This window comes from Gorilla gorilla, chromosome 7, assembly GCF_029281585.2.
Source record: "Gorilla gorilla gorilla isolate KB3781 chromosome 7, NHGRI_mGorGor1-v2.1_pri, whole genome shotgun sequence".
In the NCBI taxonomy this organism is placed as follows: Eukaryota; Metazoa; Chordata; class Mammalia; order Primates; family Hominidae; genus Gorilla; species Gorilla gorilla.
In genome coordinates, this window is record NC_073231.2 from 129,043,423 (window position 1) to 129,070,581 (window position 27,159).

At 49.5% G+C, this 27,159-nt stretch overlaps 1 protein-coding gene and 1 long non-coding RNA gene across 5 annotated transcripts in view; one reads left to right on the forward strand and one right to left on the reverse strand.

Moving 5' to 3' along the window:
* The window catches only part of FAM83A (family with sequence similarity 83 member A), a 28,871-nt gene extending 5,525 nt beyond the window's left edge, over positions 1-23,346 (forward strand). The window contains exons 2-5 of one of the 3 annotated variants that reach the window (XM_031014136.3): positions 5,101-5,268; positions 7,313-7,437; positions 20,428-20,687; positions 22,694-23,346. In XM_031014136.3, the coding sequence (XP_030869996.3) occupies positions 5,101-5,268; positions 7,313-7,437; positions 20,428-20,687; positions 22,694-22,764 (624 nt within the window). In that variant the 3' untranslated portion in view covers positions 22,765-23,346. Of the gene's footprint in view, positions 1-5,100; positions 5,269-7,312; positions 7,438-20,427 lie in introns of all 3 variants that reach the window. The other 2 variants (XM_055348713.2, XM_055348714.2) reach the window with 2 other exon arrangements.
* LOC109028114 (uncharacterized) lies at positions 10,506-15,709 on the reverse strand. 2 transcript variants are annotated; one of them, XR_002007192.3, is made up of 2 exons: positions 15,485-15,709; positions 10,506-10,983 (listed from the first exon to the last, which is right to left on the reverse strand). It is a non-coding gene; the product is annotated as an uncharacterized lncRNA (long non-coding RNA). The 2 variants fall into 2 exon arrangements; XR_010135037.1 differs by lacking the exon at positions 10,506-10,983 and adding an exon at positions 14,454-15,265.
* Positions 23,347-27,159: the final 3,813 nt, after the last annotated feature.

The window sequence follows — 27,159 nt, forward strand, 5'->3', positions numbered from 1 at the left end:
CTTTTTCTAGAATGTCCTCCTTTCTCCCTCCCTCAGGCTGTATCTGATGGAAACAGACAGACAAATAGGCAGACAGATGGACATGAGTCCTTCTCTTAGTCCTGAAGCAGAAATTCTGAGGCATGGACTCTGGTGGGGGTCCGGGCCACCTCTGCATTCTAGCCCGGGGGTGTCGGAAAGTGACCTGCACCTCTGCTCCTCATTTGGAAACCGGGCCATCGTGTGGTGAAAGTCATCTGAGGTGGACACAGGGCTGATAGAACGTGCTCAACAGAAAGTTGCTGTTGTTATTACTCATCCCTCAAAAGCAGGCTCAGAAAGAGCACCAAAACATAGGAGAGAAAAAGAAGGAGGAAAATAGAGTGGAGGTGGGGTGCTGAGTGCCCCAACAACTGTGCCCAACATGGATGGCAGCCCCAACAGGATCCAAATCTCATTTCCCCTGAGGATTTCCAGCCCCTGAGAAACTCACATCCACCTGGCAAGGAGCAAGGAATTCTCAGCCAGGAAGTGAGGTCCCCACAGGGTGGCCCTGAGAGTGCTGTGGTCCAGCAGACAGCATCCCCTGGCTGGGCACCTCCTTCTCACTGGAGCTCGGGACTTCTGGAACCGGCATGCCAGGCTCTGCTTCCAGACCCTCTTTCTTCAGCCAGGTGTCATGGCGAGTGTGTCCTTCTCCCTCTCAGCAACCCCTCCCTGTTGTGCTGGCCCCTCTGAGTGGCCTTACAAGACACAGCCTTCTATATCCTGTTTCTTTGGCTTATACCCATAGAGGAGTAGCACTAGGTTTTTTTTTTTTTCTAGATACTGGGTCTCACTATGTTGCCCAGGCTAGACTTGAACTCCTGGGCTCAAGCAATTCTCTTGCCTCAGCCTCTTGAGACTACAGACATGTGCCACCACATCCAGCCTGGGCACTAATTTTAACCCTCTTCCATAACCTGGCTTAGAACAACACTCTTGCATTCTGTTATTCTCACATTACCCACACTTTCTCATGAACAATGCATACAAAACCGACAGTCATATTTTAAACATATACTAACATAATCACCTTTATTTTATATACTGTAATTTACATTATCTGGGTTTATGGTTAGACCCATCTTTTCTGATAGCTAACGTGCTATTATTGTGTAGTGTTTTATAGGTAAAGAAACTGAGTTCTGGAGAGGTATTGACTTGTTTGAAGGCTAATTCCCAGCAGCATCAGGACGAGTGTCAAAGTTCTCTAACTCCAGACAGAAAGCTTTTTCTCTGGGTTATGTGCTATTCTTTGTGTTAGCTTTCTATGGCTGCCATAACAAATTACCACACATTTTGTGGCTTAAAACTACAGAAATTTATTCCCTCACAGTTCTGGTGACCAAAAGGCAGAAATCCAGGCGTCACTGGGCTGAGCCCACTATGAAGGTCCTAGGAGAGGGTTCTTCTCTGCCTCTCCCAGCTTCTGGTAGCTCTAGGCATTCCTGGTTCACGGCCGCATCGCTCCAATCTCTGCTTTAGGCTTCACACAGCTTTCTCCTCTTCTCTCAGTGCTTCTCTTCTGATATCTCTCATAAGGACACGTATCATCGGATTTAGAGCCCACCAGATAACCCAGGATGATCATCTTGAGATCCTTTACTGAATTACATCTGCAAAGAAGCTTTTTCCAAATGAGGTCATATGCACAGTTCTGGTGGTTAGGGCTGGACATATCTTTTGAGGAGACACCATTCAATGCACTATACCTTCTTTTTCTTTTTTCTTTTCTTTTTCTTTCTTTCTTTCTTTTTTTTTCTGAAACAGGGTCTCGCTCTGTCACCCAGGCTGGAGTGCAGTGGTGCGATGTCGGCTCACTGCAACCTCTGCCTCCCAGGTTCAAGTGATTCTCCTGCCCCAGACTCCCAAGTAGCCGGGATTACAGGCATGCGCCACCACACTGAGTTGATTTTGTATTTTTAGTAGAGATGGGGTTTCGCCACGTTGCCCAGGTTGGTTTCAAACTCTTGGCCTCTAGCAATACACCAGCCTCGGCCTCCCAAAGCGCTGGGATTACAGGCATAAGCCACCGTGCCTGGTCTTCAACCCACTATACCTTCTTAGGAAGAACAGTGGTCCAAACCAGTTACTGGCTTCAAATTAATCCAGCTGGAAGACAATCCCAACAGGAAGCAAACAAGATAAACCTAGACAGGGTGAGCCTGTATTTCCAAGCATCCTTTAATTCAAGATGCTGGGTTATTTCCAAACCTGCCCCTGTCTCTGTTCAATCACCAGCTCACCAGCCCTGTCTCAGGAAAATGATGATTCATTGGCATAGAACTGGAAGTACTTACTGACCTATCAGGGAGGGAGGGAATTGTTTCTTTTGTCAATACCTTGGAAGAGGAGGCATTTATCTTTCAGCAAACAGGGAAAGCCTAAGCTGCTTTCAGTGCTATAAGGCTAAATGTGTGCAAGACAATTAATTGTGTGATTACAGGGCCATGGTTCTAATGATCACAGCCTCATTATTAGAACATCTTTTCCGATTTCCTGCCCAGGGTGAGCAATCTCTGAGGAGTTCCCTCCCCTGTCCAGCTATCCATCCACATCACAGAAAGTTGATTCCAAGTGGATACCAGCCATCAGTTTGGCCTGCCAGTAAGACACCTCTCTTTCCTTGGCTACTTCCCAGATGGCGGTAGTTTTAAAAAATATATTGCAATGATTAGAAAGATAGTGGAAACTTATTATTACAGGTAATCTTGAAGAAAGGGAATGGCCGTATTCCCTGTGAAAGGAAAGTATCTTGGGCCCCCAAAATCACTAAGGAAAACTCAAGCTGGAAACTGCTTAGGGCAAACCTGCCTCCCATTCTATTCAAAGTCACCCCTCTGCTCACTGAGATAGATGCATATCTGATGCCTCCTTTGGAAAGACTAATCAGAAACTCAAAAGAATGCAACAGTTATTGTCTTACTTATCTGTGGCCTGGATGCTCCCTCCTGGCTTTGAGTCTTCCTGTCTTTGCTTCCAGTTGTCCCACCTTTCCGGATTGAACCAAAGTACCTCTTACATCTATTAATTGATGTCTCATGTTACCCTAAAATGTACAAAATCAAGCTGTGCCCCGACCACCTTGGGCACATGTCGTCAGGACTTCCTCGGGCATGTCCTCAACCTTGGCAAAATAAACTTTCTAAATTAACTGAGCCCTGTTTTATTTTCTGGGTTCACATCCCCCATCCTAACATGACTGCTAGTTTTTGCTTTGGGCTTATCTACAATCATGCACGGAATAATGACATTTTGGTTAGTAACAGACCACATCTATGACAGTGCTCCCATAAGATTATAATGGAGCAGGTGGGGTGGCTCACTCCTGTAATCCCAGCACTTTGGGAGGCTGAGGCTTAAGGATTGCTTAAGCCCAACAGTTGGAGACCAGCCTGGGCAACATAGTGAAACCCCATGTCTACAGAAAAAAAATGAAAAAGAGAGAAGAAGAAAAGAAAGAAAAGAAAGAAAGAAAGAAAAGAAAGAAAGAAAGAAAATCAACATTTTAAATTTTTATTTATTTTCTCATTTTTTTATTTTGAGACAGAGTCTCTTTCTGTCACCCAGGCTGGAGTGCAGTGGTGCGATCTCGGCTCACTGCAATCTCCGCCTCCTGGGTTCAAGCGATTCTCTTGCCTCAGCCTCCCCAGTAGCTGGGACTATAGGCGTGCACTACCAGCCCAGCTAATTTTTTTATTTTTTATTTTTTTGTATTTTTAGTAGAGACCAGCTTTCACCATGTTGGTCAGGCTGGTCTCGAGCTCCAGATCTCAAATGATCCGCCCGCCTCGGCCTCCCAAAGTGTTGGTATTACAGGCGTGAGCCACCGCGCCCGGCAGTAATTAACATTTTTAATGACTGCCTAATAAGCTGCTTGTCAATATATCACAATTAAGGTATTAGAAAGGACTCATGACTGGGTGACAGAGAGTAAACCCAAACAAGCTTAAGAAGAAGAGAAACATTCATTGACATCCACAGCGGAAAAGTCAAGGGTGGCACTGGTCTCAGGCATGGCTGGAACCAGGTGTCCAAATGACACTGCTGGGACTCTGTCTCTACCTCCTGGCTGCTTTCTCCAGGGATGGCTTCATTGTCAGGCAGGCTCTCCCCAAGAGGTGGCAAAAATGGTTGCCAGCAGCCATTGCTTATAAAATACCAGCTAACCAACCTTGTAGAGAGAACACCTCCTTTTCCCAGGAGTCCCAGCTAAAGTCCTGGGCTGACTCTTATTAGAAAAACTTAGATCATGTGACCACCTCTGGACCAATGTCTGTGGCCAACAGGGGATGCCATGCTCCCATTGGTCTAGCCCTGGTCATGTGGTCTCCCCATATCCAATTAAAGAATGGCAATAGACCCTTCCAAACCACATTGATTGTGGAGGAGAGGCAGTTCCTTAAAGTCAGGTTGGGATGCTGTTGGCAGAGGAAGGGAGAATGAATGCTTGGCAGGAGGAACACAGATGTCTCTCCTGCTCGCTGGATGTCTAGAACTCCCCTCCCCAGTTTCTACTGTGACAGATGATGCAGTAGCTGTGGGTAGAGCGTGACTCCCTTCTCCATCCCACGGGGAGCAGCTTGTTCTAGGCGCTTATATATGGTGCCTCCACATGGGATTTTGTTTGAGGATAGGATTCCACGGCTTAACACCATTTGAAAATCAGTGGCCATAGTGTGCCCTCTAGCTCCAAGTGGCTGAGAATCCATAACCTTAACTTTATTCCTCTCCTAGAACTGGTTGAGATGCTTCTTCTTGTTCTTCTCTGCTCTCCTTCTCTTTCTAGACTTTTCCCTTCCTCCTCTGCACTCCCCACTCCCACAATGGGCATAGGGGCCAACAGATAGGTGGTGGGACTGGAGAGATGGTATCAGGACAGGCGCAGGGGCCTCCACTCCAGCTCTTCCTTTTCCTTCCATTAATCCTGCCCAGTCAGACCCACTCTACCCCATCCTCTCCCCTCTGGCCCAATGGGAACAGCTCTCCCAGGCCCACTGGGACTCAGGCAGTTTGGGTGAAACCAGTTGGCACCTAGCCCTGACTTTTCTGGTAACTGAGCACTCTGCCCTGGCCCAGGTCCTGGTCATCCTGATGGATGTGTTCACGGATGTGGAGATCTTCTGTGACATTCTAGAGGCAGCCAACAAGCGTGGGGTGTTCGTTTGTGTGCTCCTGGACCAGGGAGGTGTGAAGCTCTTCCAGGAGATGTGTGACAAAGTCCAGATCTCTGACAGTCACCTCAAGGTAGGGGCCCCAATGAGAGTCCTAAGGGTACTCATATTAGTCCAGATAGGATAGTCTATGCAATAGTAACAAATGTCCCTCATCTTGTGTTAATAGCTTAACACAATAAAGGTTCATTTCTTGCTCAAACAAACTCCTATGTAGGTCAGATGGCCCTCCTCCGTATTGTAGCTACATCATGAGAAATACACGGCCTCTAAGATAACCATGACAGGGAAAGAGAAGGCTGGGAGACTCTCCAGGATGTTTCCAGGATCTGACCTGGAGGAGATTTCCATCGCTTTCTCTTATAACTCATTGACCTTACCCAGATGCACGGATGCTGGGAAATGTAAAGGGTCATGGGTATCTGGTGAGCAGCATCTCTGCCATGTACTCCAGTTCTCCTCTCAGCTGGGGAAGCCCAGGGATTGCATCTTACAGGGCAGGCAACCTCCAGGGTCTGTGGGTGCATGTTCAGAACTCCCTGGTCCCAACAAGACATTGATCCTCTTGGACTTAACTGAACCCCGTACTTCCCTCTCCTGGCAAAGAGAAAAGAAACCCAGCGATAAGGGTTTGATTCATCACACAAATTTGAGGACAACTAATTCAAATGTGAACACCACCCATAGCTTTCATGAGTAGGCCTGGCTGAACAGCTGATGGGTGGCCCTCAGAGTTCTTTTGATCAGTCTCCTCTAGCTCAGGCAAGTGAGGTTCTGTCCTCTGGGAGAACCTCCCAGATAAGAATGAAGCCTCCTCCCTCCCTCCCTTCCCCTCTGCACAGATGCAGCTGAGTTCAGTGCTGCCTCCTGCTGCCACAGGCCTTGGGACCTCTGGCTGCTGGTCTGGCATGACGTGGATCACACCTCCTTGGCACGAGGCCATTGAAACAGGTCAGAAGTGTCAGAACTGGCCTTGCTTTCGTGGCCTATGCTGGCCACACCTGACAGTACTCTGCTCACCATAGGACAATGGTGTCCCTCCTCTCAAGATCTCACAGAGCTATGGAGAAGCCCAGGGGAAGCGGCTGGAGGCAGGACTGCCCTTCTCAGGACCTGCCAAGCTACCAGCAGTCTTTTGAGGAATCCAGACAGTATTCCACCTCCCTCAGCCTTAACCCTGAGACACCCACACTTTACCTGCTCTTCCATTTCTCCAGCCTTCCAGCTGTACGGCGGGAGCAGCAGGTGCTACAGGGAAAACAAGGGATAAATAGAGCCATGGTAGGGTTGCAGACTCACCTTTGCTTAAGACAATATGGGGTCTATTGCTACCTCCACAAAACCACCACCTCTGGCTGCACCGAGCCTTCCCTCTGAACAGCTTAGGGTCAGGGACTCAGGTCAAGCCACTTACAAGGCAGGGCTGGGCTTGCCTCCAAGTAACTGCCAGGCCACCTGTGGCTCATGGGGGCCTAGACTCGGGGCTCCATAGGCATTAGGCCCTTGCTTTTCTTTTATTTGCTGCCTTATTTGAATTCTACCACCTTCCTTTTTTTGTAGCCAGCTGATGCCAGGACAGTGAAGACAATTTAGACAATTCAGCCCAGGGAAAATATTAATATGGTCCAGAATCCCACCAACCAGAGATAACACATTTCCATCTTGATGAACATTCTACCAGACATTTTCATGCACAAATTGTCTTAGTCCGTCACAGCTGCTATAACAGAATTCCATAGACTGGTGGTTTATAACAACAGAAATTTATTCCTCATAGTTCTAGAGGCTGGGAACTTCAAGATCAACATTCTGGCAGATTCGGCGTCTGGTGAAGCCCACTTCCTGGCTTATAAATGGCTGTCTTCTTGCTGTGTCCTCACATGGCAGAAGGAGTGAGGCAGATCTCTAGGCCTCCTTTATAAGGCACTCCTCCCATTCATGAGCACTCCATCTTCATGACCTAATCTCCCAAAGGCCCCACCTTCTAGTACCATCACCCTGGGGATTAGGTTTCAACACAGAATGGGGGTAAAGGGAACATAAACATCCAGCCTGAAGCCCAAACGTATCTCTATAAACAGAATTAGGAAGTGACACCTTGACTTTCCCTCCAACAGAACATTTCCATCCGGAGTGTGGAAGGAGAGATATACTGTGCCAAGTCAGGCAGGAAATTCGCTGGCCAAATCCGGGAGAAGTTCATCATCTCGGACTGGAGATTTGTCCTGTCTGGATCTTACAGGTGAGCCTTGGATTCATCTCCTGTCAAGGATTCATGGAGAACAAGGGCTGAGTGAGGTGCAGACCAGCTCCCGCTGCTCAGACACAAACACCCGCAGCAGCTCCCAGAAGGTCTCCCTCTGCCCGGAGCTGGAGCTGCATCACATAGATGGGGTGAGAGGCAAGAAATGTGGACCCTTTCTGGCAAGAATTCCAGGTAGAGAGGCATTTCCAGGTGCCTCCGTTTCCCTTGATATTGCAATAGGACATAGAATCCTCTTCTTTTCCCTCCTCGGATATCTTAGACGTGATTATAAAGTGATGCAATTTGTTTAGTTGTGTGTGTGCACATCCCATTGCTTTTTTTTTTTTTTTTTGAGATGGAGTCTCGCCCTGTCACCCAGGCTGGAGTGCAATGGTGCAATCACAGCTCATTGCAACCTCCACCTCCAGGATTCAAGAGATTCTCCTCCCTCAGCCCCCCAAGTAGCTGGGATTGCAGGCACCCGCCACCACGCCCAGCGAATTTTTGTATATTTAGTAGAGACGGGGTTTCATCATGTTGGCCAGGCTGGTATCAAACTCCTGACCTCAGGTGATCCACCCATGTGGCCTCCCAAAGTGCTGAGATTACAGGCGTGAGCCACTGCACCCAGCCCCATTTTATTTTTTAAATTTTTATTATTTGCTCAAGCAACCCACCAGCCTCAGCCTCCCAAAGTGTTGGGATTACAGGCATGAGCCCCTGCGCCCGGCCTCAGTTTGTGTTTAGGCCCTCACACATAGACTCCTACATCCAAATGACTGACCACCCATTTATTCTAACAATGCTACCTTGCCTGGGTCTGCCTTTGAAACTTGACTTCAGAGCTTAAAAGACATTCTTTGAAATGTTCTCAGTGGCGGCGCTAGGGAAGTGGATTTGATGGTGGATTTTGTGGGAGGGATGAAATGAGAGAGCAATTGAGGAAGGGAGGAACAGCCGAAGGTCATTTGGGAACATTTGTTTAGGAAGGTGACGAGTGTGACAGAGAGTGCAGAGGAGGGCAACTGGTTACATCTTTTCTTGCTTCCTCTGCTGCAAACACATAGTAGTGACCAGTGAAATATGAGCACAAACATTGGGATAAGCTGGGAGTGGAAGGCAGGTTTCCAGGGGGTGTTAAGGATGCAGTCTTTCCCCAGGGAGCAGGAGCCCGCAATGCTGTTCCAAAGCTAGGTGAAGCCAACTGGCAAATCTCTAGCCAGAGACAAATGAGCATAAAGGGAAAGAGAGAAAGGGGGGGAAAAAACCCTTACATTTAAAATGTGCTATCTTTCTTTAGCCTTATTAGTGCCGTTTAGCTGAAATTCCACTTTTAATGATATTAACATTGCTACCTCCAGCCTTCCTTGGGCTTATATTTGTACAGTGTCTTAGTCCATTTGGGCTGCTATAATAAAATCCCATAGACTGGGTAGCTTACAAACAGTGGAAACCCATTACTCACAGTCCTGAAGGCTGGGAGGTCCTAGGTCAAGGTGTGGGCAGATTCAGTGCCTGGGGAAGGCCCACCTTCTGTCTCATAGACTGCTGTCTTTTCACTGTGTGACACAGTGAAAGTGTATCTTTAGCCCTTCATGGTAAAAAAAAAGGTGAGGGAGCTCACTGGGGCCTCTTCTGCAAGGGCACTAACCCCATTCCTGAAGGTTCTACCTTCATGACCTAATTATGCCCCAAAGGCCCTACACGCTAATAGCATCACATTGGGGATTAGGATTTCAAATATGAATCTGGAGCAGAAACAGACATTCAGTCTACAGCACAGAGTATAACTTTCTCTCCATCCCATTATTTTCAAACTTGCTGATAGATTTTAAGTGTGTCTTTTGTGAACAACATATCATTAATTTTTGTTTTTTTGAGACGGAGTCTCGCTCTGCCACCCGGGCTGGAGTGCAGTGGTGCAATCCCAGTTCACTGCAACCTCTGCCTCCCAGGTTCAAGTGATTCTCCTGTCTCAGCCTCCCTTGTAGCTGGGATTACAGGTGCCCGCCACCACGCTCGGCTAATTTTTGCGTTTTTAGTAAAGATGGGGTTTTGCCATGATGGCCAGACTGGTCTCGAACTACTGACCTCAGATGATCCACCCACCTCAGCCTCCCAAAGTGCAGGGATTACAGGCATGAGCCACCGCTCCCAGCCTCATTAAAGTATTTAAAAGTATAGTTTTATCATCTCTGTCTTTTAATAGGTCTAATCCAGTTAGTTATTGTGATTGCTGATGTATTTGGATTTATTTCTAATATTTATATTTTGACTTTGCTTTGCTTCTCCCCTTTTGTGTTTGCAGTTGAATGGAGAGGTTTTCATATTACTTCTTTTTTAGATAGCTCCTTTTTTTCTCTGCTTGCTACGAAGCTTAATAATTTATATTTTTACTCTTTTCTTTTAATGGGACTCCTTCAGTTGTTAAAATACTTTACACATTTTCCAAACAAAGTCCAAAATTGTGTGATAATTCTCCTCTCTTCCCAAATACAACAAGGACCTTCCTGCACTGTTTTTCGACATTTTGGTTCCTATTAAGTTCGTCAAGGCTGTTTCACCGTAAGGCACAGAAAATCTACTTAAACTGGCTAAGTAAAGGCAGAAGGCAGGGGGTGTTGTAAGGCTGTGGCAATTAATCTCAGGCACAGCCAAGGGCAGGACCAGGGGCTGCCAGGCCTCCCCAAGTCTGGGAAAAGCTAGGGTAAAAGCTGCTCACTCTGGCTTTCATGGGTCCACAGGCCTGTTGTTTAGCTACTTTTTCTGGTTCTCTCTCCTGCCTCATGGATTGTATAAGTTAAATCTGACCTCCTCATCCCTAAACTTTGGAGCTTCCCAGCCCAGCCCCCACCACCATCACCCCTGGTCCAACCATTCTGTCAGCCCAGATCACCAACCAGTGGATGAGCTGTCTCTGAGTCTGGTGTCCACCCCTGAGCCAGTTACCTGTGGCTGGGGCAGGGGTGGCAGAAGGGAACTTGGTATGTGGCAAAAACATGGCTGCCCTTCATTCAGGCCTAGGGTGGGGCAAGTTTTCAGAGAAGAATCTCTAAAATATGTCATTCCGTCCTCAAACTTTATAGAATTTGAAGGTAGGAGAACAAGGCTATGGGAAAAAAAGAGAATGTGGCTTAGGAGGCACATTCACACAAGTGCAGTTCACACCTTCCTTCCCAGCTTGTCTTGAGGTCTAGAATGTCCTTCATAGCACCGAGGGTCCCCATGTAAGTGCCTGTTTCATGTAAATGGAATTATCATTCAATATGTGGCATTTTGTGGCTGGCTTCTTTCACTTAACATAACATTTTCCAGGCTCATCCGAGCTGTAGCGTGTGTCAGTGCTTCCTCCCTTTTCATGGCTGAGCAAATATTCCATGGACAGGATGGACCACAGTTGGTTTATCTGGTCACCAATCAATAGACGTTGGGTTGTTTCCCCCTTTCGGCGATTGTGAATATTAGCTGAGGAATTCTTGCAGCGCTCTTGACACTCCATTTCAAGGCACACATTCTTCCCTGGGGAACTCAGGTTTTGCATCACTGAGAGAAGGGAAGAAGGAGGTTGAGCCAAGGGCTAGAATAGCTGAGGATTCCCGGAACATGGGGAAGAAATCAAAGAACAGGTACAGTTTGAAATCAAAGAACAGGTGTAGTTTGAAATCAAAGAACAGGTGCAGTTGAGCTGTCTCCTCAGTAGCCCCAAAGCACATGATACACTTTAAAGTGATCTGGGCCGGGTGCAGTGGCTCACGCCTGTAATCCCAGCACTTTGACAGGCCAAGGCGGGTAGATTACCTGAGGTCAGTAGTTTGAGACCAGCCTGGCCAACATGGTGAAACCCTGTCTCTATTAAAAATACAAAAATTAGCTGGGCATGGTGACAAGCACCTGTAATCCCAGCTGCTGGGGAGGCTGAGGCATGAGAATCACTTTGAACCCGGGAGGCATAGGCTGCAGTGAGCAGAGATCGCACCACTGCACTCCAGCCTGGGTGACAGAGTGAGACTCTCCCTTAAAAAAAATAAAAAAATAAATAAAGTGATCTGAACTTCAGTAGATCAAAGTTTGGATGTTTTTTAAAAAAAGTCTTCGTACCCGGAGGCTCTTATCTATAATGTCCTGCCCCAAAGTTCAAGATTAGGCAATTATTTTTGAGAAATGTTGCGCCCTCCCAGGACCCACTAGCTGCATTGCACACGGCCATGGGGTGGTTATCTCTGTGGAAAAAAGGAGAAGGCCTGGGAACACAGGCATTTGGAAACAAAGATGTAAAGATAAAAGGCTGAGAAGCAAGTTCTTATTATCTGTGCGCATGATGAAAACTGATGAAGGAGCTTAAGCGACCGGGAGGGATTTCAAACATTTCAGGGAGATCAGAACTGCACTAGGAGTGGGGGCTTCCTCCCTCTACCAAATGGTGTCAAATGCTGGGCAGATTAAGCTGAAACACATTCCCAAGATAAACTTCCCTTTAACACCTTCAGGAAAACAGAATGTCTGTCTTCAACTTCTCAAAATATGAATTGTTCCACCCTCGAATCCTCAAATCCATATCATTTCACTTTTAAACCAAACAATATCTCATACATTATGCTTTCTCCTAGAAGAAGAAGAATTTGAATGTGTTAGGTCGTACCCCACTCTTTTTTTTGAAACGCTCTTTTGCCTAGCGTGGTGGTGGCGTGATCTCGGCTCACTGCAGCCTCAGCCTCCTGGTTCAAGCGGTACTTCCACCTCAGCCTCCTGAGTAGCTGGAATTACAGGCGTGCACCACCACACCCGGGTAATTGTCTTGTATATTTAGTAGAGACGGGGGTTTCACTGTGTTGGCCAGGCTGGTCTCGAACTCTTGACCTCAATTGATGCGCCCTCCTCGGCCTCCGAAAGTGCTGGGATTACAGGCGTCAGCCACTGCTCCCAGCTTCTATACCCAACTTTTAATAGCTGTGTACCTGCCATCTCTCTGGGCCTGTTTCCTCATCAGAACAAAATGGAAAACAATAACGCACTCCATTTGTATTAGAATTGTTGTAAAATTAAGTAAAACAGCAAGTGTAAATACTTCGCTGCTGGGCTTCTGAGATGCACTAAAAAAAGGTCACTTAAGAGTGTATTGTTGTTTAAGACATTGGTATTACTTATACTTTTAAATTTATTTTGATATTAATAATTATAATTCCAAGCAGGGTCTGTTTGAAAAGGATTCGTGAGTTTTACCAGGCAGGCCGTGATTATTACTGTTACCAGCATTTTTATGCTTAACTAACATTGGTCTGTTGTATAAAGTGGTTTGATCTCACTTTCCAGTGGGTTTCTGTGAATTAGAAAAGAGCTATCATTGGCCAGGCGCAGTGGCTCACACCTGTAATCCCAGCACTTTGGGAGGCCAAGGTGGGCAGATCACCTGAGGTCAGGAGTTCGAGACCAGCCTGGCCAACATGGAGAAACCCCATCTCTACTAAAAATACAAAATTAGCCATGTGTGGTGGCCCATGCCTGTAATCCCAGCTGCTCAGGAGGCTGAGGCAGGAGAATAGCTTGAACCCAGGAGGCAGAGGTTGCGGTGAGCCAAGATCGCGCCATTGCACTCCAGCCTGGGCAACAAGAGCGAAATTCTGTCTCAAAAAAAAAAGAAAGAAAGAAAAGAGCTATTATTATGAAAGTATACTAATTTTTTTATTTGTGAAGCATTATTCCAGGAGGTAAGGGCCCTTCCTGTGTGTTATCCTTCTGCAGGGTTTGTTAGAGGGAAAGTGCTGGAAAACATGCCTTCCCCCAGCCCTCAACCCCTAACCCCTCTCAGCCCCGCTGCCCAGCCCACTCTCCAACTAAAGAAGCCAGCAGAGAAGTCTGAAACCATTTCCACACAAGACAGATGGGAGTGGAGTTCATCTCTCCCTGTCTTATGGGAGCTACTGGGGAATTAAAATGAAAAACAAAATCTCCTCTCAGAAAACTTCCCTACGAAAGTAGAAGTGAAGGAAAACAGTTGTGTTATCAAGTAAGCATTAGACCAGAATATGATGCACGTGATGGGCAACTCACTACAGAGACAGCAGGCAGAACAAAACCTCACTCTTTCATATAGCGAAGTGGATCCAACCCGTTACAGTATGGAGGTTCTGCTTGTGGAGTCAGAGGACAGCTGCAGTCAGGCCCACCTTCTTCCAGAACACCGGAGGATGGAGTGTGATTTGCATACAGCTAAAATTTTTGAAGTAGAAAAGGAAGAAGGGGAAGGTCTCTTCCCTTATTTTCAGTGGGAAGAATTAAGCATCTCATTTTTAATTTGCACTTGCCCTTCCAGAGTCCATCACGCAGCTGGGGGGCCCTCGCCCTGGGCAGGGGCAGGAGGAAGCAGAACTAACATTGCTGAAGGATGACAGGGACTGGGCCAGGTGTGGCGGCTCATGCCTGTAATCCCAACACTTCGGGAGGCTGAGCGGGGTAGGTCACTTGAGGTCAGGAGTTTGAGACCAGCCAGGTCAACATGGTGAAACCCCGTCTCTACTAAAAATATAAAAAATCAGGAGGGGCGCGATGGCTCACACCTGTAATCCCAGCACTTTGGGAGGCCGAGGCGGGTGAATCACCTGAGTTCAGGAGTTCGAGGCCAGCCTGGCCAACATGGCAAAACCCTGTCTCTACTAAAAATACAAAAAATTAGCCAGATGTGGCGGTGGGTGCCTGTAATTCCAGCTACTTGGGAGGCTGAGGCAGTAGAATTGCTTGAACCTGGGAGGCAGAAGTTGCAGTGAGCCGAGATCCACTCCAGCCTAGGTGACAGAGCGAGACTCTGTCTCAAACAAATAAACAAACAAACAAACAAAAAAATATATATATATACAAAAAAAATTAGCTGGTGTGGTGGCACGCGCCTGTAATCTCGGCTACTAGGGAGGCTGAGGCAGGAGAATTACTTGAACCTGGGAGGTGGAGGTTGTAGTGAGCCAAGATGCACTCCGGCCTGGGCGACAGAGTGAGACTGTCTCAAAAACAAAAACAAAAACAGACTTTAATAAGGATTTAATCTTTATGACAACACTTTGAAGAAGGCATCATCCTCCTAACTGACAGAAGTGGGGCGGGGGATTTAGGCACAGAGAGGGGAGGCAACTGATCCAGGGTCACCAGCTTCCTTGACTAGGGTCACCAGCTCTCCAATCCCTGTGAAGCTGAGGGCTGGGCTTGTTAGCCTGATGTGCAGCCCAGGAGGAAGGCGGCCATAGCCTGAATACATGCAGGGCCGTCTGTGTTTACTGTCATTCCTGAGAGCTGTGGAGGAGCCAGCTCCTGGAGGGAGCACAGGACACCAACAATGATTTTGCCCTTGACATTCAAAGGTGATCTGCTTACTAGCCTTTCAGGGGATCATCTTCCCTGGGACCAGTCTCCCCTTAGAGTTGTTTCCAGTAAAAACAAAAACAAAGAAAGAAAAAAAAAACAGAAGAGGCCATTTATCCCTTTCTTTTAGCCCCGCTACCTGGGGGCTTCAGATATTTTGGCCCCTTCTTCTGGTTGTATATGGTTCTCCCAAACTGAAGAGCCCTGCTTCCTCCGCGGAGGCTAGAGGGCTGAGGTTGCGCATTTCAACACTGAAGGGCTGGTTGAGGGTCTGACCCCAGCACAGGTGCCATGCCAGGGCCATCAAGAAAAATTGCTGAGTGGCCAGAGTGGATTGGTGTGTGTGCTCTGAGATCAGCAGGAGCTAAGGAAGTGCTCTGGGGTCAGCTGAGAGGGAGCCACCACTTCTGCCTAGCAGGTCCAGGAGGTCGGTGCCATTGGCTGGAGTTGGGCCTTGAAGGATGAGAATTATTCAGCCCTGGTGGGGAAGAGGCAGGCAAAATTGGGCATTGGGAACAGGATGGGGAACAACAGCAAGACATCATCCTGGCTTCTAATTGGCCTCCTGCCCCGCCCCCACTGCCATCCATGGGTTTTCTCTCCCAGGAACAGAAACACAAACCAGATCAAACCACTTTAAAATCCTTCAATACTCGCCACTGCTCCTAGGAACAACAACAAAAATCTACATCCTTACCAGGGCCTCTATCTCAGTAGGATCCCCCCCCTCCTCCACTGTGTTGGAGCCACACTGGCCGTTTCCTCAGTCTTTCATGCTCTTTCGAGTCGCAGGGCCTTTGCACTTGCTGTTCATGCCCTCCGTCGGAGAGCTCATTCCTGTTGTCTCTATCTTGCTAACTCTTTATCTTGTAGGTGGCAGCTTCCAGATCATTGCCTCAGAGACGTCTGATCTCCCCACCCCGAGCCCTCTTATCCTCTATGGCTTCCCTCCCATCATGATTTGGAGTTATTTATTTGTGAACTTGATTAGCCGAGATTGTAAATGACATGAGGTCAGGGACTGGACTGGGTATGTTTTCTTCTCTGTTGCTTTCCTGGCATGAAGTACAGTAAATACAGCACCTGATACATTATACATGGCCACAAATATTTGTTGAATGAATGAATAAAAGCACATTGGGTTCTGACCATTCAGTGTCCTGAAAGAATGCAGTTTTTCAAACTGTGCCTCACCATCCATTAGCGGGGTGTGAAATCAATTTAGTAGATGATGTCTAGCATTTTTTTTAAATGACACGGAATAGAATAAAAATAATCAGAACACGCTGAGGTAAAGGATGTTCTGGAAATTATTGTGTGGTTATGTACTTGTGGGTCATGATGTTAAATGTGCTTTTCCAAGAATAGCCAAGGTAAATCCGAAAAAGAAAAACAAGCAGGGACGACTTGCCCTACCAGAGTTCAGAACTTGTCATGAAACTGCAGTAATCAAGACAATGTGTCATTGGAGGAGGGACAAATTGACACACAGAACAGAAAGCTCAGGCACATATTCACACACCACAGGGCATGACAGAGCAGTGGGGAAAGGAGGAACTGGAAAAAATAACTCCCCGTATGTAAAATGGGATTACTACCCACCACGCACGCATTTGTTTACAAATCAACTTGCAATAGTTGAAAAGAATTTGAATGTTGAAAATAAACTAAAACTCTCAGTAGATTTCTTTAAAAGGAAAACATACACACATTAAAAAAAAAAAAAGCAGTGACCGTAAAAGTTTGCTTAATCTGACTATATTACAATTAAGAATGTTGGTTCATTGAAAGACATCTTGGCTGGGTGCGGTGGTTCACATCTGTAATCCCAGCACCTTGGGAGGCAGAGGAAGGTGGATCACCTGAGGTCAAGAGTTCAAGACCAGCCTGGCCAACATGGTAAAATCCTGTCTCTACTAAAAATACAAAAATTAGCCGAGTGTGGTGGCATGCGCCTGTAGTCCCAACTACTCGGGAGGCTGAGGCGGGAGGATCACTTGAATCCGGCAGGCAGAGGTTGCAGTGAGCTGAGATCAAGCCACTGCACTCCAGCCTGGGGGACAGAATGAGATCTGTCCCAAAAAAAAAAAAAAAAGTAAGAAAAGAAAAGAAAAAAAGAAAGACATCTTAAAGAAAGTGAAAAGTCAGTTACAAACTGGAAGCAGCTATTCAAGATGCACACCCCTGACAGAGATTAGTGCTGACACTCACAAGAGCACAAGAGCACAGCAGAAAAGTGGGTTGGAGACATAAGTAGGCGTTTCACCAAAGAGGCAACACATGGTTAAAAAAACAAAACAAAAAATTAGCCAGCATTGTTGTAATCCCAGTTACTTGGGAGGCTGAGGCAGAAGAAGCGCTTGAACCCAGGAGGCAGAGGTTGCAGTGAGCCGAGATCGCGCCACTGCACTCCAGCCTGGGCAACAAGAGTGAAACTCCAACTCAAAAAAAAAAAAAAAAAAAGGACAAAAAAAATTCTGTAATTATGGAAAAAGGAAAGCAAGGGCGTTATGATCACAGGATTCATGATGTGCTGAGTTCTAGTTCAGGGGTCCTGGGAAAGGGATGCAAGAAGGGACCCTATGGCTAGATGTGGACTATCCTCAAGATGCTACCTTGGCCAGGTGTGGTGGCTCATGCCTGTAATCTCAGCACTTCGGGAGGCCAAGCAGGGAGGATCACTTGAAGCCAGGAGTTCAAGACCAGTCTGGGCAACATAGCAAGATCCCATCTCTGCCCCAAAAAAAATTTTTTTAAGAGAAAAAATTTTTAAAAAAGATGTGACCTTTTCTTTTAGGTAGTGGGTTCATAACTGCTTACTATATTACTTAAAATCACCAATTAAATAGTTAAATAAGTGAAAATGGGTGATGAATAGACCAATGAGTAGAGTTTGGTCATGAGCCAAAGATGATTAAGTGAATGCTACGTACTTATGGGCCAAACAACAATAGAAATAAAATGTATTGGCCGGGCGCAGTGGCTCACGCCTGTAATCCCACCACTTTGGGAGGCCGAGGCGGGCGGATCACGAGGTCAGGAGATGGAGACCATCCTGGCTAACACGGTGAAACCCCGTCTCTACTAAAAATACAAAAAAATTAGCCAGGCATGGTGGCGGGGCGCCTGTAGTCCCAGCTACTTGGGAGGCTGAGGCAGGAGAATGGCCTGAACCCAGGAGGCGACCTTGCAGTGAGCCGAGATCGCGCCACTGCACTCCAGCCTGGGCGACAGAGCCAGACTGTGTCTCAAAAAAAAAAAAAAAGAAAAGAAAGGAAACGTATTTCTGCTCATGGGCTGTGATCAAAAGTATAAAAGCTAAAGCATGGCCAGGTGCAGTGGCTCACACCTGTAATCCCAGCACTTTGGCAGGCCGAGGCAAGTGGATCACAAGGTCAGGAGTTCAAGACCAGGCTGGCCAAGATGGTGAAACCCTGTCTCTACTAAAAATACAAAAAATTAGCCAGGTGTGGTGGCGGGCACCTGTAATCCCAGCTACTCTGGAGACTGAGGCAGAGAATTGCTTTAACCCAGGAGGCAGAGGCTGCGATGAGCCGAGATCACGCCACTGCACTCCAGCCTGGGCGACAGAGCAAGACTGCGTCTCAAAAAAAAATTTTAAAAGAAAAGAAAAAAAAAGCTAAAGCATGAGATGCGCGGGTGTGCAGGTGTGGGGGGGCTCTGGGGCGGGGCACAGTGCAATCGGGGACACAGGTGCTGGGGACCTGAGGAGTTGCCAGGAAGTCTTTGGACTTGTTCTTTGGACTTGTTCTGTTGAGCAAAGCAGCAGCTATGTTGCCCCATGCAGCCTGATTCAGACAACATAGGGCGACTGGCTTCTGAGTGCAGTGCGGCCCTTTGTCCCTGCGCTTGCCTCCTGTCCCGTGGCGGGGCTGGCGCTTGGCTCGGCATCAGCTGCTCACCTCTCTGGGGATGTGGGTGGTTCCCGGCGGGAGGTGAGATTTAAACAAAGCCTCATTGCTGTTCCCAGGATTATCCGAGCCTTGTGCGGCCCCGCCCTGCCTCACAGAGCAGGGAACTGCCAACCCTGGGCTGAGGCCAGGCCTTTGGGTGGCAAGACAGGTGGGCTGGGGGCTGGGGGCTGCGATCCTATCTTTGGCGGGCCCGTTTCTGCTTAGCTCTGGCGCTGCCCCGGCTCGGCGACCATTCCCCCGACCATCCTCTCCGTCTTGCTTCAAGTTCACTTGAGCAGGAGCCCAGGAGCCTCTAGCCTGGTGCTCTCGGGAGGTCTATGCTGTTACCAGAGTTTCAAGCATTGAGGGGGGCTGGGGGAGGAACGAAAGGAATTTTCCATCGGAAACAGAAAAGAGTTTGGGTTAAATCTGGGAAACAGGCCGGGCGCGGTGGCTCACGCCTGTAATCCCAGCACTTTGGGAGGCCGAGGCGGGCGGATCACGAGGTCAGGAGTTCGAGACCAGCCTGGCCAACATGGTGAACCCCCCGTCTCTACTAAAAATACAAAAATTAGCTGGGCGTGGTGGCGGGCACCTGTAATCCCAGCTACTTGGGAGGTTGAGGCAGAATAATCGTTTGAACCCGAGAGGCGGAGGTTGCAGTGGGACGAGATCGCACCATTGCACTCCAGCCTAGGTGAGAGTAAGACTCTCAAAAAAAAAAAAAAAATCTGGGAATCATACAAAGTAATAACTGCCTTAGGCATTTTGTTTTTCCCTAAAACCTGTAAGTGGTGGCCCCAGGCCTCTCCTTGAGGGTGTCTTCCACCACCCCTCCCCCCGACAGCCCCCGCCCCGTGTCTGGGTGCTTCCTCAGTAAACCACTCCTGTCAGCGTCAACGGGAGGCGCATGGTGCTCCTCCTCCACTCATCCCTGCTGGGTCCCTGTGCCTGAAAATGGAGCCGAATCCTCTTTCAGGAACGCTTTAGATTTTCATGAAAACACAGCCCGGCTTCCCAAGAGCAGCCGCCTTTTGCAGGGGCTTTCCCGACCCCTGTGTGGTTAAAGGCGCGCTGGCGCTGCACATTCCACAGGTGGAGACGAGAAGGCCCCGGCTGCTGGGTGACCGCCCTAAGGGCAGACTCCGGGCGCCTGGGACTCAGCTCCCTTCTGCCTCCTCAGGGAGCCTCTAAGAGACTGCAATCTGAGCACCAGGAGGGAGCCTTGAGGCCAGGGATTCGCTCTGGCATCTTAATTATTCACCCGCAAAAACATTCTGGCCCCTGAGCCTCAGTTTTGTCGTCTGTAAGAGAGGTGTCGCAATGTCTCCCTCTCAGGGTTTCTGCCAGGATGAAATGAGCCCGAGAGGAGGGGCAGTGGGCATGGGTTGGTCCCCTTCCGTCCCTGCCCCGAGGGGACCCACAACTCCCCGACTGGTCCCCCAGGAGGATCTTGGGGCCTGGGCCGGCGGAGCCTCCTATCTGTCCTCCTCTTCCTCCTCTTCCTCTTCCTCCTCCTCCCCCTCCCCTCCTCTTCCTCCTCCTCCCCTTCCCACTTCCCTTCCCCCTCCTCTCCTCCTCTTCCTCTTCCCCCCCACTTCCCCTCTCCCTCCTTCTCCTTCCTCCACCTCCTCCCTCCCTCTTCCTCCCCTCCCCCTCCTCCTCCACTTCCCCTCCCCATCCTTCCCCCTTCTCCTCCATCACTCTCTCTCCTCTTCCCCTCCAGCTTCACTTGGCTCTGCGGACACGTGCACCGGAACATCCTCTCCAAGTTCACAGGCCAGGCGGTGGAGCTGTTTGACGAGGAGTTCCGCCACCTCTACGCCTCCTCCAAGCCTGTGATGGGCCTGAAGTCCCCGCGGCTGGTCGCCCCCGTCCTGCCCGGAGCAGCCCCGGCCAATGGCCGCCTTAGCAGCAGTAGTGGCTCCGCCAGTGACCGCACGTCCTCCAACCCCTTCAGCGGCCGCTCGGCAGGCAGCCACCCCGGTACCCGAAGTGTGTCCGCGTCTTCGGGGCCCGGTAGCCCCGCGGCCCCACACCCGCCTCCACCGCCCCGGTTCCAGCCCCACCACGGCCCTTGGGGAGCCCCGAGTCCCCAGGCCCACCTCTCCCCGCGGCCCCACGACGGCCCGCCCGCCGCTGTCTACAGCAACCTGGGGGCCTACAGGCCCACGCGGCTGCAGCTGGAGCAGCTGGGCCTGGTGCCGAGGCTGACTCCAACCTGGAGGCCCTTCCTGCAGGCCTCCCCTCACTTCTGAAGGTCCCTTCCCCTGCTGCCCTCCGCAGGCCCGGGGCTGGGCACTCCCTGAGACCCAAAGACCCACCTCAACTTCCCTTTGAAAAGACACTCAAAATCACTGCCATGGTTCAATGTTCCCAGGCCCCAGGCCATCCACTTGCCGGCCCCCACCAGTCCTTGGGTTCCCCGCTCTAGTTTGACCTGTGCAGCACATTCCAGAAGGTTCCAGGGAGGTTGTGGGGCAGCTAGAGGACAAAATCATGAAAACAGAGTCCCTGTCTTCCAGAGATCATCCCGGGCTTTAATATTAATGGTCCCCAAAACTCCGTAAGAAGCAGGAAATGCAGCCCAAGTTTTACAAATGGGTAAACAGAGGCACTGAGAGATAGACGGTAGTTTGGTACTTCTGGTTCCTGGTGCCCAGGAATGGTCCACTCCCAAGAAATTCAGGAAAGAAAGACTGAGGAGAAGGTGTGGGAACATTCTGGATGTTTTGGGAGAGTTGGGGAAACTCCTCCTCCTAGGAAAGGCTAATACTAGGGTATCCCTGGGCCCAATGAGTTAGGGGTGAGGCCCCAGAACCCGTATCTATGAGTTGTATGGGGGAGCCATCTGAAGCTGTAGCCACCAGGGATGGAGCTAGCTGAGGAGTTTGGGGTGTTGGGTTGGACAAGGCAGTTTAGTAGACTCAGATTCTTGCTTCAAAGAGCCTTGGGCTGGCCTGGAGGTCCCTGGAGTCTAGACTGGACCTAGGAGCTTGAGTTGTCAGGGGCCAGGACTGGCCCCACTGCAGTGCCCAGGCCAGTCTTGAGCAGCAGGGAGGGCTCAGCTGTCCCCAGATCCAGGTGCCTCTGACCAGCCTGGTCACCTCCTGAGGAATAAATGCGGAACCTCACAAGCCCCATCATTCATTCCTTCTCAATTCACAGTGCCCCTCTTTGTTTCTGGGGTGGAACTAGGTCCTGAGGGCACAGCCTAGCTGAGTGCAAAGAAATATAGGATGCTTAGAAAGCATACAGGAGGGGCCAGGCGTGGTGGCTCATGCCTGTAATCCCAGAACTTTGGGATGCCAAGGTGGGTGGATTACCTGAGATCAGGTGGATTACCTGGTCTTGAGACCAGCCTGACTAATATGGTGAAACCCCGTCTCTACTAAAAATACAAAAATTAGGCTGAGACAGGAGAATTGCTTGAACCCAGGAAGCAGAGGTTGCAATGAGCTGAGATTCCATCACTGCACTCCAGCATGGGCAACAAAGCGAGACTCTGTCACAGAAAAAAAAAAAAAAAGAGAGAGAGAGAGCATAGAGGAGGGTTGGCCAGCCCTGTGGTGGGTGGGATGTCAGAGACACTTCCCAGAGAAAGTAACAGTTAACCCTGCACCTCAGGTGTGATAGCGGGGTCAGTGGTATGTGATCCAGGCTGGGCAGCCAGAGGGGAGCAGGTGCCAACTCCACATCCTTCTCCTGTTTCTAGGCCCTCTCCTCCCTTGTCGGTTTTTGGCGGGGAAGCTCAGCCTTCGCTGTGGAGGGACGAGAGCACAGAGCTCTTCCTCCTGGTGGCCTCTGACCCCTGACGGCCTGTGGCATCCTCCCTAGTCCCCTCTGCCCATCCATCCCTCTGTTCCAATTCTCCACTGCTCCCAGCATGATCTGGGGCATCTTGGCTTCTGGTTTCTTTTATTATTATTATTATTATTATTATTATTATTATTAATTATTGTATTCCTGTCCTTCACTTTTTTCCTCCTTAGTTCCTGAAAGTAAACAAAACAAAACAAAAACAAAAAAACAAACAACACTTTGGTTCCTGATGGCTTTTTGAACCCAGCCCTGACCTTGTTGTTTCACAGCTGACGGCTGAGATGAGGTTAGAATGACTGGGCCCAGCTGAACATTCCAAATTGGATTTCACCATCTGCTGAGAAAGTTTAAGGAAGGCAAAGCTTGCCAGGTCACAGAAGCTCCCAAGCCCAGCTTTCCAAAGGCCTCAGCCTGTGCCTGTGTCGAGCTCAGTCCTGGGAGATAGGGGAGAACCTGCAGGCGGGAACAAGCCCCCCTACTCCTGACCACCCTCCATCAGCAGTCTCCCCTCCGTGGTCGTCTTTGTTGACAAAGGTGCAGTTTCTCCTCTCCTGGGCACCTGTAATGTGTGATGCGCTGCCTGCTGGGAGGTTAGGTCGGGGCTGCCCCGGCGAGTGGAGCATGAGCAGAACCGCCGAGGGTCACTTCCGGGCAGAAGCTTTGAGAGCCTGGGTCCAGGTTGCCACATAGAAGCAGCTCTCCAGTTGAAGCCCTCCTCTGCCAGCTGGGGTCCTAAGCGATGAGCAGAATCCCCCACTCCCACCCCACCAACCCACAATGGATATGTAGTGAGCAAGAAATAAACCTTTGTTGTTTAAGCCACTGCGATTTGGGGGTTGTTTCTTCCTGCACCATGATCTAGCTTTGCCCGAGTGATACAGCCTCTGAGACCCCCCCAACTCCAGGCTAGGCCATTGCTCTGGATTCCGAAGACCCCCCGACACACACACTATTTCCACCAGAGGATTAGGGGTGGTTTGACACACCTGGCAATTGTCTATCTGAAAGCTGGAAGAAGTCTTTATCCAACTTTCAAATTCTACAAAACCGGGTCACGTTCCATCTTTAATTCTGCTCTGGGTTATAATCACACCTGTTCCTCCCTCACTGGGTCCTGCTTGCTGGAGTGTCACTCTGTGTCTTTAAACATATGGAGTCTCTACTACAGTGTGAATTTCAACAGCTGCAGCTTAGCATCTCTCATGTGCCAGGCACTGTGTCAGCTCTGGAGAGGGCTGGGAGGGACCTGCATGTGAACAGCCACCATGAAGAACATGAGAGAATGAAGAAATACTATGATCTTCATGTCCTGGGGTACCTCACCTAGGGTCAAACACATCCCCCAAACCAGGGACTTTGGATCATAGGACCTATCTACAGGACAGTCAGCCAACATGGACTGAGGTGTGGGTTGCTAATGATCAACGCTGCTCCTCAGAGCCCCTGTCTCCTAGGAATGATCTGTTACCTGCACTTGGTCCTCATCAGATACTGCTCTCCTGTCTCTCCATTTACATCATAAGAGCCCAGAGACCAAAGGTATCTCTCTGGACCCACAGGATGCTACAATGGTGCCACAGACAGTCCAAGGGCACAGTCAGTCCTCTCTGGTTGAACATTGGTGAGGAGCTTTGCTCCTACAGGGGAGACGAATAATCAGATACCCCAAGACCACCTTCACTCTCTGTCCCTCCAGAATGTAGGGGAGGAAGGGCTGCCTCGCCTTCACTTAGTCTTCATGCTGACCCTGCTAGCGTGTCATGAAAATGTCAAAGCAGCTTCTTCAAATAATTCACTTTTTTTTTTTGAGACAGTCTTGCTCTGTCACCCAGGCTGGAGTGGCGCGATCTCAGCTCACTGCAACCACTACCTCCCAGGTTCAAGCGATTCTCCTGCCTCAGCCTCCCAAGTAGCTGGGATTACAGGCGCCCACCGCCACATCGACTAATTTTTGTATTTTTTGTAGAGATGGGGTTTTGCCATGTTGGCCAGGCTGGTCTCAAACTCGCGACCTCAGGTGATCCACCCACCTCAGCCTCCCAAAGTGCTGGGGTTACAGGCGTGAGCCACTGTGTCCGGCCCAAATATTTCACTTTCTGAACTTGATCCAAGAAGCCGGTGAACACAGAGAAACTGTCACTCACTTTCCTAGCTTCCTCCTGAAGAGTGTCTCTGTGTTGGAACTGTTATTAGAGGATGTAAATACTGCAGACACACGTGCAAACATAAACACAACCTCCTCTTGCTGTTGTTCACTGTATTTCGTTTGACCCAGGCATTGCTTCCTAGGGCGCTCCATCCTTCTTTCCTCTGTAGCGTGTGGTGAAGGAGAGCATGAAACCGTGATGCAGCACACGGGGCGGATGGAGAGACGCGGTGCAGACGACGGCGGCGCGCCGGGGAGGCTGAAGTCCACCATAGCTATGCTTGCCAAGGCCACCTTCCCCTACTGCCCACTCCCTGAGTCAGGCAAGGAAGCCCTTCACAAATTCACACAAAGACACTTTCTAGGCTAGTGGCCTTGACTTGAGAACAGAGATTTTCAGATTCTCCCACTGACATGGTGGTGAGTGAAGAATCCCCAAGGTCGTTGAGCCCTATCTTCCCAGTCTCCCCGGAAAAATACAAGCAGGCCTTTCCCTTGATTTTCAGGAATGTGGAGGAATAACAAATGCAAACCCTGGAGATAAGGAAGATGCCACCGACGAAGCACACAAAGCAGCCCAGAGAAAAGGGAAGAGTAAGAAAATCCTCTGCAGGGGGCTTTCCCTGTTTGTGTTTGGAAGGGCAGTGTGTACCTAGCTAGGGCTGCTGAAACATAAACACCACACAATGGGCAGCTTCAACAACAGAAATGTATTCTCTCATAGTTCTGGAGGCTGGAAGTCCAAGACCAAGGTGTCCACAGAGCTAGGTTCTTCTGTGGCCGCTCTCCTTGGCTCACAGATAGCCTTTCTCCTTTCTTTTGCTGCCCCTTCATGTGGCCATCCCTCTGTGTGCCTGCACCCCTGGGGTCTCCCTGCATCTCCAATTTCCTCTTCTTATAAGGACACCAGTCAATTGGATGAAGAGTCTAAGGAGCTGTGCACAGATGCCAGGTGGACTTATGATGGTTAATTTCATGTTTCAACTTGGCTATGGAGCATCCAGATATTTGGACAAACATTCTTCTCGATGTTTCTGCGAGGGTGTTTCTGGATGATACTAACACCTGACTTTGTAGATTGAGTAAAGCAGATTATCCTTCCTAATCCGGACGGGACTCATGCAGTGGTTCCCCTGCTGAATATCCTATTCCAAATCCTGGATTTGCAATTAAAAAGGGGGTGTAGAGCCCTGGAGGTCTGGGCTTGGGGAGGCCAGCCTTGGGTTCTGCTTTAAAGGGGCCTGCATTCATGTATCTCATCACAATTGTGGCCTACAACGTGCCAGGGGAAAGAGAATGGTGCTGGCACTCAGCTCACGTGAAGGTGTCCGGAGCCTTGCTGCCTCTGGGGTTTGCACTGCCCTGATCTGAGGTTTGTTGGACTGAGAGAGAATGATATGGAGCAGTGACAGGGGCCAGGGAAGGTCTGTATGAGGGGAGACATCAGTGCTGAGCCCTGGAAGGGAGACAGAGCCAGCCACACAAAAGGCAGGCAAGGCATGCCAGCCAGAGGGGAGAGCCTTGGGGAAGAGCTTGGCTCTGTTCAACAGCAGCCGAGAGTGATGCCCTCTCCATCAGTGTGGATCCCCAAGGCACCTCTTCTTGGGTGTCTTGAGTTCACCTCCACCCTCCAGGTGAGCACTTATACCTGGGGCTCTCCCAGAAAACACATATTGCTTGAAGCTCAAAGGTAGTTTAACATTTAGAAAGTAAAATCAGATTTGCCATTTAAAGCACAGCCCAATACCAGCCATTCTCCTGTTCACAAGCTTTCCATCTGACTACAGCCAAGCTGCTCACCAGGGTATCGATGGGGCCTCGTGATTCAGCGCTGGCTCACCTGCCAGCCCCATTCCCCACCACCTCCCTTCCGGCCGCTCAACTGGCCACCAGCCTCCACTTCCTCTCTGCCTTTGCTCTCCTTATCCCTCAGCTGAGGACCCTGACACGGTACCTCTCATCCTCCACCGAGCCTGCTGCAAACCTTCCTCTCTCCTGAGGTCCAACTCAGATGTTACCACCTTCCTGAAGCTTCTTTGAGAGCCCCAGCCCTTGTCTGCATGCTGCACTATCCAGGCCTCGCTCCCTCTTGCCCCCTCTTAAGTGCCACTTCTGGCCGGGCGTGGTGGCTCACAACTATAATCCCAGCATTTTGGGAGGCCGAGGCAGGCGGATCACCTGAGGTCAGGAGTTTGAGACCAGCCTGGCCAACACGGTGAAATGCCATCTCTACTAAAAATACAAAAATTAGCCCGGCGTGGTGATGGGTGCCTATAATCCCAGCTACTTGGGAGGCTGAGGCAGGAGAATTGCTTGAACCTGGGAGGCAGAGGTTGCAGTGAGCCGAGACCGCACCATTGCACTCCAGCCTGGGCAACAAGAGCAAAACTCCATCTCAAAAACAAACAAACAAACAAACAAACAGTTCCACTTCTGTGGATGTCCTGAACTCTAGTAGATGGGAGCTGCCTAAAAGCCAGTGTGGCCTCT